Here is an 11,486-nt window from a genome sequence, read left to right as displayed (position 1 = left end):
ACCGGGCTGTAATGAAGTAGTAAGATAATGTAAGAGGAGTCCTTGCTATACCATATAACATGTCGGCGCGGCTCTTATACGTGATTAGAGTGCACATACAGATCAGCATACGCATCTTCTTTGTATGGGGTTGTACAGATCCTTGCCCTTTCAACAAGGAGCGGGTCGGATCTGGTAGCGAGAATTTTCGCCGCGGGACCCGACCCGAGCACCTTCAGAGATCAACGCGAACTCACCCGCCCCCTGCAGTTCCAGATCTTTCATGTGCCGGCTGCCGGGCAGCCAGTGCATGCACAGACTGGAGCCGGCGAGTGACGTTTCTGTGCCGGGCTCGTAGAGCCCGGCACAGAAATAGAGCATGCTGCGGTTTGTTTGCCGCGCGACATTTCGCGCGGCCAAATTCTGGCCGTCTGCCTAGGATTGCGTTTGCTAACGCAATCCTATGGCAGCTTCCAAGGGCGGAAATTCCGCGGGAAATCCCGCCGCGGAATTTCCGCTCGTCTGCAGGCGGCCTAAGTAAAACCTTACCAAACTCTTATAAATGACAGACACCACTATTGGATAAAGAAGGCCGCTGTGTTTATTTAACGCGGTTACAAACATTGGGGAGAAATGCAACCATTAGTAACCATAATGTAGTGGCCCCGTGCATCATCCTGGCCCCCTCCATAATGTCAGACATGTATGTCTCATGTGGATGCACTGTGCAAAACTGTCTTGTCATTGTGTTATGTAAATTGCACATCTGCAGCATGTGATGGGTTAATGTCTGCAAAGTATGAGCTGAATGTCTGGAGTGCTTGAGAGCGGGAAAAGGAGTTCCATGTCTTCAGCAGTGGTAGTCGGGAGGTCCAGCTGCACGGGGGCACCTTCAGCCCTCATGCAGTAGAATAGAGCCTCGTGAAGAATGGACCCAGACACATCTCAAACACTCTTATTTATAATCTCACTCATACCATCACAGGACATAAACTGATACTTTTCCAGACACGACCCAACTTCATCCAGACATTAAAGGGGTTGTCCGGCCATAAACATTAGGTCTCATTACTTCTGTTTGCCCATTTCCATGCACTTTGTAATATACATTGTGCATGGAAAATGAAGCAAACAGAAGTTTTGGACTTACCTGAAGGGATGCCCCCCCCTGTGTTGCTCCTCCGTCGTCCCTGGTTACCACAAGAATCTTCTCTTCTTCTTGTCGGGCCGCAGCAGCTCTTGTCGGCGCGGGAACGAGCCCCTTTTCATCCGCGCATGCGCAGTTCTTCTCTCTGCAGCCGGGACCGATATACGATCTTCTTGTGTGCAGGGGGGGGAGGATGGAAGAGCCCCAGAGCAGGAACTGAGCTCCCGCCCCCTCTCTGCCTCCTTTCCGCCCCTCTGCACTATTTGCAATGGGGAGAGCCGAGACGGGGGCGGGGCTAATTCTCGGACCTTAGCCCCGCCCCCGTCCCGCCTCTCCTCATTGAAAATAGTGCAGAGGGGCGGAAAGGAGGCAGAGAGGGGGCGGGAGCTCAGTTCCTGCTCTGAGGCTCTTCCATCCTCCCCCCCCTGCACACAAGAAGATCGTATATCGGTCCCGGCTGCAGAGAGAAGAACTGCGCATGCGCGGATGAGAAGGGTCTCGTTCCCGCGCCGACAAGAGCTGCTGCGGCCCGACAAGAAGAAGAGAAGATTCTTGTGGTAACCAGGGACGACGGAGGAGCAACACAGGGGGGGGGGGGCATCCCTTCAGGTAAGTCCAAAACTTCTGTTTGCTTCATTTTCCATGCACAATGTATATTACAAAGTGCATGGAAATGGGCAAACAGAAGTAATGAGACCTAATGTTTATGGCCGGACAACCCCTTTAACTCTCCACTTGCTGCAGCTGTGCAATACACATAACAGAATGACAAGACACTTTTGCACAGCGCACCAACACAACACATTACATGTATGACATTTATGGAGGGGGCCAGGATAGCATGTATTGGGCCCCTACACATGTACTATTAAGCCTTGTGCTTCTCACAGTAGTGTGACTAACTTTCAGTACAGCAGGAGATAAGTCTTCTGCAGGAAGTCTCCGCCTGATGATGTAGGGAAAGTTTTTAACTCTCGATTTCTGCTCTTTCCTAGTATGATGGCGTCTGCTGACCTCCGGGACGAGCTGGACTGCTCCATCTGCCTGAGCCTCTACACAGATCCCGTATCCCTGAGATGTGGACACAACTTCTGCCGCTCGTGTATTGTGAGTGCGCTGGATGCACAGGAGGCAGCTGGAGTGTATTCCTGTCCTGACTGCAGAGAAGAATCCCCGCAGCGTCCGACCCTGGAGAAGAACAGGAAGCTGGCGAATATAGTGGAGCATTTCTTATCTAGTCCGCCTGATATGGAGAGCAGAATCTTCTGTACTTACTGTACAAAGTCTTCCATACCAGCTGTGAAATCGTGTCTGCAGTGTGAGACGTCCATGTGTCAGGAACATCTCAGAGCCCATAACAAGGTGGTGAATCACAGTATAATTGAACCTACTTTGTCATTTGAGGGTAGAAAATGCTCCACACACCATGAGGTCCTGAAATACTATTGTCCTGTAGATGGCGCCTGCATCTGTGTGTCCTGCTGGGTGGCCGGAGATCACAAGGGACATGATGTGCAGCTACTGGATGTGGCCTGTGAGAAGGAGAAAGAGAAGATGAGACCTGTCATTGAGAAGCTGAAGTCTGAGAGAGAAGAAGCTGTAAGAAGTGTCCAGAATCTAAAGGATCATGAGACAGAACAAAGAGAGACATCAGCCGCACTCACCGAGAGAGTCTCTGGTCTGTTCACTGATCTCAGGGAGAAGCTGGATGGTCTGGAGAAGAGAATCCAGGATGAGATTACCAGACAGCAGGATCAGGTGTCACTCTCAGTGTCTGACCTGGTCAGACAGGTGGAGCTACACAAGGATGAGCTGACCAAGAAGATTACTCAACTTGAGGGATTATGTAATATCTCTGATCCATTGACCTTCCTGCAAGAAGATTGTGGTGATATCAGTGGTAGGAGCTGTGATGTCATCAGTGAGGTAGGAGATGCCCAGTGTCTGGATGAAGATGTAGTCTCACTGCTATTACACAGGGGACTGTTACACTTTACTCATAGTCTTATGGATATGAAGGAAAAGAGACAGTTTTCAAAGGTGGAAAAGTCAGACATCTTACTGGATATAGGCACGGCTGATAATCACATTATTATATCAGAGGATCTCAGATCGGCTTCTTATACCGCTACATCACAGAACAGACCTGATGGGCCCAAGAGGTTCACATCTCTTCATGTGTTCAGTTCCCACAGCTTCTCCTCTGGGAGACATTACTGGGAGGTGGATGTGAGTCAGGCGGAGAGATGGCTGATAGGAGTGGGCGGGGAAAGTCTGGAGAGGAAGGTTGCGGGTAACGAATCTTTTATTGGTTATAATAACAAGTCTTGGGCTCTAACTGTGAATGATGGGTTTGTAGCACGTCACAACGATGTATATAAGGAGCTGATATCGGAATCTCCTGTGCAGACTGTCGGGATCCATCTGGATTATGAGGCCGGACGTCTGTCCTTCTACCAGCTGTGTGACCCCATCAGACACTTACACACCTTCACCGCCTCCTTCACCGAGCCGCTCTATGCCGCTTTCTTTGTGTTTGCAGATTCAAGCATCAGAATTATGAAATAACTACATCTAAATGACGAATCTAAAGCCTTAAAGCAAAACTTTCTACAATTCTTCCATTTTTAGGTTTAAAGTTTTGTGCTGATTCATTTTCTCTTTCTAGTGATTTTTCTTATACAGAGCTCAAAATCTCCAACAGATGCACATTTAAATTATACAATTTTGTCTACCTGCAACGACAGCTAGGGGGAGCTGTCTGCATAATGCCTTATAACTGAACTGCACATGCCTGAAGGGGTGGAGCCCCGAGACGTTGCTGTGTTTGGCAGTGATGTGTGTTTTACTCCGCTGCCTCTGACATGATCCCCGGCTTCTTATGGAAGACTTGGTGCACTTTGGTGACCTGCAGGTATGATGTTATATAAACCAATCTAGCTGATGAGTCCCAGTGGCCGGCGATCCTGTCTGCTTGTAATTACAGGTGTCGGCCTCACATCCCTGACAGACAGCGGGTCCTAGTGATCAGTGCTTGTAATTACAGGTGCTGGCCGCTCACATCCCTGACAGATGGCAGGTCCCAGTGGCCAGTGCTTGTAATTACAGGTGCTGTACATCCCTGACAGACAGCGGATCCCAGTGGCCAGTGCTTGTAATTACAGGTGCTGGCCGCTCACATCCCTGACAGATGGCGGGTCCCAGTGGCCAGTGCTTGTAATTACAGGTGCTGACTGCTCACATCCCTGACAGACGGTGGATCCCAGTGGCCAGTGCTTGTAATTAGAGGTGCTGGCTGCTCATATCCCTGACAGACGGTGGATCCCAGTGGCCAGTGCTTGTAATTAGAGGTGCTGGCTGCTCATATCCCTGACAGATGGCGGATCCCAGTGGCCAGTGCTTGTAATTACAGGTGCTGGCCACTCACATCCCTGACAGATGGCAGGTCACAGTGGCCAGTGCTTGTAATTACAGGTGCCGCTGCTCACATCCCTGACAGATGGCGGGTCCCAGTGGCCAGTGCTTGTAATTACAGGTGCTGACTGCTCACATCCCTGACAGATGGTGGATCCCAGTGGCCAGTGCTTGTAATTAGAGGTGCTGGCTGCTCATATCCCTGACAGATGGCGGATCCCAGTGGCCAGTGCTTGTAATTAGAGGTGCTGGCTGCTCATATCCCTGACAGATGGCGGATCCCAGTGGCCAGTGCTTGTAATTACAGGTGCCAGCCTTGTAGCCTACGACATTGCGAGACTACAAAATTGAGGCATGCTCTACACATTTGCTATTTGCAATGTTTTTAGCCCATATTTTCCTATGGAGCCTCCTTGTTTATCGCATTGCATTGCACACACTTGTGACTTTTACACTTTGCGATGGGATTTTAACCCCTTCCTGCTCCTGGACGTACCTGGTACGTCATGGTAGCGGGATACTTCCCGCAACATGACGTACCTGGTACGTCATGCCATTAAAGTGTCGCCGCGGTGACAATCGCGGCGACACAGCAGCGATCCTGGCTGATATCGTCGGCAGACAAGTGAGGCATCCGGGCTGGGGACCAATCAGAGCGGTCCCTCCCCCACGATCGCTGTGATTGGTCAGGGAAAAACTCCCTGACCAATCACAGCGCAGCAGCGGACTTCGCGCTGTTTACAGTAGGGGCTCCATGTGCAAGCACCGCAGTGTGTTTCCGGTGCTTGTACAGAGAGCACCTACTGTGTTTTTTGTGAATATAAAGTGCGATTAGAGTGTAGATTAGGCAGGGAGTGAGTGTAGTGTAGTGTAGTGTAGTGTAGTGGAGTGTAGTGGAGTGTAGTGTAGTGGAGTGTAGTGTAGCAGAGTGGAGTTAGTGATCAGTGTAGTGGAGAGGAGTTAGTCATCAGTGTGGTGTAGTGGAGTGAGTGTTAGTGATCAGTGTGGTGTAGTGTAGTGAGTGTAGTGAGTGATTGATCAGGCAGTGTAGTGTAGTGAGTGTAGTGAGTGATTGATCAGGCAGTGTAGTGTAGCAGAGTGGAGTGAGTGATCAGAAGTGCAGTGTAGTGTAGTGAGTGAGGGATCTGTAGTGTGTGATCAGAAGTGTAGTGAGTGAGCTGTAGCGTGCGATCAGCAGTGTAGTGTAGCGCAGCGTGTAGTCAGTGTATCCCTTGGTGTAAAAAAAAAAAAAAAAAAAAAAAAAAAAAGTTCCTGTTGTTCCCATTTTGTTACCTGTCCCGTCACCCGTTATTAGTTAGTGTAGCGTTTAGTTAGTCCGTCTAGTGTGTAGCGTGTCGTTAGTCCGTGTACTGTCAGTGTATTCGTCTGTGTAAAAAAAAAAAAAAAAAAAAAAAAAAAAGTTCCTGTTGTTCCCATTTTGTTACCTGTCCCGTCACCCGTTATTAGTTAGTGTAGCGTTTAGTTAGTCCGTCTAGTGTGTAGTGTGTCGTTAGTCCGTGTTGTGTCAGTGTATTCGTCTGTGTAAAAAAAAAACCAAAAAAACAAAAAAAGTTCCTGTTGTTCCCATTTCGTTACCTGTCCCGTCACCCGTTATTAGTTAGTGTAGCGTTTAGTTAGTCCGTCTAGTGTGTAGCGTGTCGTTAGTCCGTGTACTGTCAGTGTATTCGTCTGTGTAAAAAAAAAACCAAAAAAACCAAAAAAGTTCCTGTTGTTCCCATTTCGTTACCTGTCCCGTCACCCGTTATTAGTTAGTGTAGCGTTTAGTTAGTCCGTCTAGTGTGTAGTGTGTCGTTAGTCCGTGTTGTGTCAGTGTATTCGTCTGTGTAAAAAAAAAAAAAAAGAAAAAAAAAAAAACACTTACGTGAATACACCACATAAGTTTCCGCGTTCTTTACGACCCCCGTCCCGTGGTCACCCCATCCCGCAGTGTCCCATCTAATAAAACTTTTTCCCCGTGTGCCCCATTTTATATAAATATGGCCCGCAGGAGGTACACTTCAGAGGAACTGTATGCAATCATTGCATCAGACTCGGACTCAGGTAGTGGTGATGACGACCCCACTTTTTTGGCATTCTCCGACTCCTCATCCTCATCCTCATCCAGCGAGTCTGAGCTCCCTGCACCCCCGAGAAGGCGTCCAAGGACCGCCACTGACCCCAATGCATCAGATGCTCACTGGAGTACCCCGGAACATTACAGACCCCAGATCCCTGATTTTATTGGGAACCCAGGGATTCAATTTGATCCGGAAGGGCTCAGAGGGAAGGACTTCTTCAAGTTTTTTTTTTCAGAAGAGTTCATTGCCCACATTGTTACCCAGACTAATTTGTACGCCCAGAATTTTATTCAACAAAATCCCACCTCCAGCTATGCCAGACCCGATAAGTGGACCCCTGTGGATGCACCAGAGATACAAAAATTTTGGGGGCTTATACTAACCATGGGGCTAATAAAGAAGCCAACAATCAGGGCGTACTGGTCTACCGATATTTTGTACCACACCCCAATGTTCCGCATGGCGATGTCGAGGACGCGCTTTGAGTGTATTTTAAAATTTCTGCACTACAATGACAACCAGCTGTGCCCCCCCAGCGATCACCCCAATTACGATCGGTTGTATAAGATCAGGCCCGTAATAGACCATTTTAACGCCAAGTTTGCCCAGGCGTATGCCCCACAGATAAACATTGCAGTAGACGAGTCCCTGGTACACTTCAAGGGGAGGCTAAAATTCCGCCAGTACCTGCCCAGTAAGCGGGCACGGTATGGTGTGAAGTTGTACAAGCTGTGCGAAAGTACATCAGGGTACACCCACAAGTTCCGTATTTACGAGGGGAAGGACACTAAAATTGAGCCCCCAGAATGCCCCCCCGTGCTGGGAATAACAGGGAAAATAGTGTGGGAACTGGTGCACCCACTATTAGACCAGGGTTACCATCTGTACCTGGATAACTTTTATACCAGTGTCCCCCTGTTTCAGTGCCTCGCTTCCAGAGGAACAGTGGCATGTGGCACTGTTCGGAAAAATCAAAAAAGCCTCCCTAAGACGCTGCTTGGGCAACTGCTCAGAAGGGGTGAGAGCCGGGCCCAATGCAGCGACAATGTATTGTGCGTTAAATATAAGGACAAGAGGGATGTCCTTATGTTGACGACAATACACGGCCACAGCAGTACCCCCTGCCCAGTACGAGGTACCAGTGCAGAGACCCCCAAACCAGACTGCGTCCTCGACTATAATAAGTACATGGGAGGGGTCGATCTATCAGACCAGGTACTGGAGCCCTATAGAGCCATGCGGAAAACACGGGTGTGGTACAAAAAACTGGCCGTGCACCTCGTACAGATGGCACTGTATAATGCCTACGTGCTGTTCCGAGGTGCAGGCCACATGGGGACATTCCTTGAATTTCAAGAGGAAGTTATCAAGGACCTAATATTTGGGGACCAGGAGGTGGGGGAGAGGCCCAGTACTTCTGGAAGCGAGGCCACAAGAATTGTACCAGGGCAGCATTTTCTCAGTGAAATTCCCTCCACTGCGACGAAGGGAAGGCCCCAAAAGAGGTGCAGAGTGTGCTACAAACAGGGGATAAGAAAAGACACTATATACCAGTGTGAAACGTGCCCCACACAACCCGGCCTCTGTATAAATGAGTGTTTTAAGATCTACCACACGTCCCTGAAATTTTAATTTTTTTATTGCCCTGACGTTTTACCCTGATGTACTTCGCACAGCTTGTACATAAAGCCACATGCTAAGTCCTTCCCTTCTGAGCCCTGCGCCCTAAAAACAGTTTAGATTCACATATGGGGCATTTCCCTGTTGGGTAACATCATGGGTTACGTTTTCTCCTTCTGCCCCTGGTAAAAAATAAAAATCTGGGCCTAAACTGAGCATTATTGGAAAAATGTGAATTTTTCGTTCTCAACTCAAATTGTTAAAAAAAATTCCTCAAATACCTGTGGGTTCAAACCGCTCACTACACCCCTTAAAAAATTCCCTGAGGGGTGTAGTTTCCAAAATGGGGTCAGTTGTTGGGGGTCTCAAATGCACTGGTACCTCAGGGGCACTGCAAACACTACACGGTGTCTGAAAATTATTCCAGCAAAATCTGCATTCAAAAAAAGCGCTCCTTTCTTTCTGAGCCCTGCCATGTGCCCAAACAACAGTTTACATCCACATATGGGGCATTTCCGAGCTCGAGAGTAATTGGGGAATGCATTATGGACTATGTTTTCTCCTTCTGCCCCTGGTGAAAAATGAAAATCTGGGCCTAAAGCTGAACATTATTGGAAAAATGTGAATTTTTCGTTCTCAACTCAAACTGTTAAAAAAATTCCTCAAATACCTGTGGGTTCAAACCGCTCACTACACCCCTTAAAAAATTCCCTGAGGGGTGTAGTTTCCAAAATGGGGTCAGTTGTTGGGGGTCTCAAATGCACTGGTACCTCAGGGGCACTGCAAACACTACACGGTGTCTGAAAATTATTCCAGCAAAATCTGCATTCAAAAAAAGCGCTCCTTTCTTTCTGAGCCCTGCCATGTGCCCAAACAACAGTTTACATCCACATATGGGGCATTTCCGTGCTCGAGAGTAATTGGGTAATGCATTATGGACTATGTTTTCTCCTTCTGCCCCTGGTGAAAAATGAAAATCTGGGCCTAAAGCTGAACATTATTGGAAAAATGTGAATTTTTCGTTCTCAACTCAAACTGTTAAAAAAATTCCTCAAATACCTGTGGGTTCAAACCGCTCACTACACCCCTTAAAAAATTCCCTGAGGGGTGTAGTTTCCAAAATGGGGTCAGTTGTTGGGGGTCTCAAATGCACTGGTACCTCAGGGGCACTGCAAACACTACACGGTGTCTGAAAATTATTCCAGCAAAATCTGCATTCAAAAAAAGCGCTCCTTTCTTTCTGAGCCCTGCCATGTGCCCAAACAACAGTTTACATCCACATATGGGGCATTTCCGTGCTCGAGAGTAATTGGGTAATGCATTATGGACTATGTTTTCTCCTTCTGCCCCTGGTGAAAAATGAAAATCTGGGCCTAAAGCTGAACATTATTGGAAAAATGTGAATTTTTCGTTCTCAACTCAAACTGTTAAAAAAATTCCTCAAATACCTGTGGGTTCAAACCGCTCACTACACCCCTTAAAAAATTCCCTGAGGGGTGTAGTTTCCAAAATGGGGTCAGTTGTTGGGGGTTTCAAATGCACTGGTACCTCAGGGGCACTGCAAACACTACATGGGCTCTGAAAATTATTCCAGCAAAATCTGCATTCAAAAAGCCAAGAAGCGCTCCTATCCTTCTGAGTCCTGCCATGTGCCCATACAACAGGCTACGTCCACATATGGGGCATTTCCGTGTTCGAGAGCAACTGGGTAACGCATCATGGGGTACGTTTTTTCCTTCTGCCACTGGTAAAAAATATAAATCTGGGCCTAAAGCTGAACATTATGTGAAAAATGTGATTTTTTTGTATTGAACTCAAACTGTTAAAAAAATTCCTCAAATACCTGTGGGTTCAAACCGCTCACTACACCCCTTAAAAAATTCCCTGAGGGGTGTAGTTTCCAAAATGGGGTCAGTTGTTGGGGGTTTCAAATGCACTGGTACCTCAGGGGCACTGCAAACACTACATGGGCTCTGAAAATTATTCCAGCAAAATCTGCATTCAAAAAGCCAAGAAGCGCTCCTATCCTTCTGAGTCCTGCCATGTGCCCATACAACAGGCTACGTCCACATATGGGGCATTTCCGTGTTCGAGAGCAACTGGGTAACGCATCATGGGGTACGTTTTTTCCTTCTGCCACTGGTAAAAAATATAAATCTGGGCCTAAAGCTGAACATTATGTGAAAAATGTGATTTTTTTGTATTGAACTCAAACTGTTAAAAAAATTCCTCAAATACCTGTGGGTTCAAACCGCTCACTACACCCCTTAAAAAATTCCCTGAGGGGTGTAGTTTCCAAAATGGGGTCAGTTGTTGGGGGTTTCAAATGCACTGGTACCTCAGGGGCACTGCAAACACTACATGGGCTCTGAAAATTATTCCAGCAAAATCTGCATTCAAAAAGCCAAGAAGCGCTCCTATCCTTCTGAGTCCTGCCATGTGCCCATACAACAGGCTACGTCCACATATGGGGCATTTCCGTGTTCGAGAGAAACTGGGTAACGCATCATGGGGTACGTTTTTTCCTTCTGCCACTGGTAAAAAATATAAATCTGGGCCTAAAGCTGAACATTATGTGAAAAATGTGGTTTTTTTGTATTGAACTCAAACTGTTAAAAAAATTCCTCAAATACCTGTGGGTTCAAACCGCTCACTACACCCCTTAAAAAATTCCCTGAGGGGTGTAGTTTCCAAAATGGGGTCAGTTGTTGGGGGTTTCAAATGCACTGGTACCTCAGGGGCACTGTAAACACTACATGGGGTCTGAAAATTATTCTAGCAAAACCTGCATTCAAAAAGCCAAGAAGCGCTCCTATCCTTCTGAGTCCTGCCATGTGCCCATACAACAGGCTACGTCCACATATGGGGCATTTCCGTGTTCGAGAGCAACTGGGTAACGCATCATGGGGTACGTTTTTTCCTTCTGCCACTGGTAAAAAATATAAATCTGGGCCTAAAGCTGAACATTATGTGAAAAATGTGGTTTTTTTGTATTGAACTCAAACTGTTAAAAAAATTCCTCAAATACCTGTGGGTTCAAACCGCTCACTACACCCCTTAAAAAATTCCCTGAGGGGTGTAGTTTCCAAAATGGGGTCAGTTGTTGGGGGTTTCAAATGCACTGGTACCTCAGGGGCACTGCAAACACTACATGGGCTCTGAAAATTATTCCAGCAAAATCTGCATTCAAAAAGCCAAGAAGCGCTCCTATCCTTCTGAGTCCTGCCATGTGCCCATACAACAGGCTA

The 11,486-nt window shown here is 47.4% G+C and overlaps 1 protein-coding gene across 1 annotated transcript; it reads left to right on the top strand.

Moving 5' to 3' along the window:
• The first annotated feature begins 2,114 nt into the window (after positions 1–2,114).
• LOC136577636 (E3 ubiquitin-protein ligase TRIM7-like) lies at positions 2,115–3,704 on the top strand. Its single transcript, XM_066577547.1, has one exon. The coding sequence runs from the start codon at positions 2,123–2,125 to the stop codon at positions 3,692–3,694; it is 1,572 nt and encodes a 523-aa protein (XP_066433644.1). The 5' UTR covers positions 2,115–2,122; the 3' UTR covers positions 3,695–3,704.
• The last annotated feature ends 7,782 nt before the right edge of the window (positions 3,705–11,486 follow it).

This window comes from Eleutherodactylus coqui, chromosome 8 (assembly GCF_035609145.1).
Source record: "Eleutherodactylus coqui strain aEleCoq1 chromosome 8, aEleCoq1.hap1, whole genome shotgun sequence".
Taxonomy (NCBI): Eukaryota; Metazoa; Chordata; class Amphibia; order Anura; family Eleutherodactylidae; genus Eleutherodactylus; species Eleutherodactylus coqui.
This window is presented reverse-complemented; position numbering and strand designations above follow the sequence as displayed.

What these genes read in the sequence shown, in the direction of transcription:
- LOC136577636 (XM_066577547.1), top strand. Translation starts at nt 2,123, where the DNA reads ATGATGGCGTCTGCTGACCTCCGGGACGAGCTGGACTGCTCCATCTGC.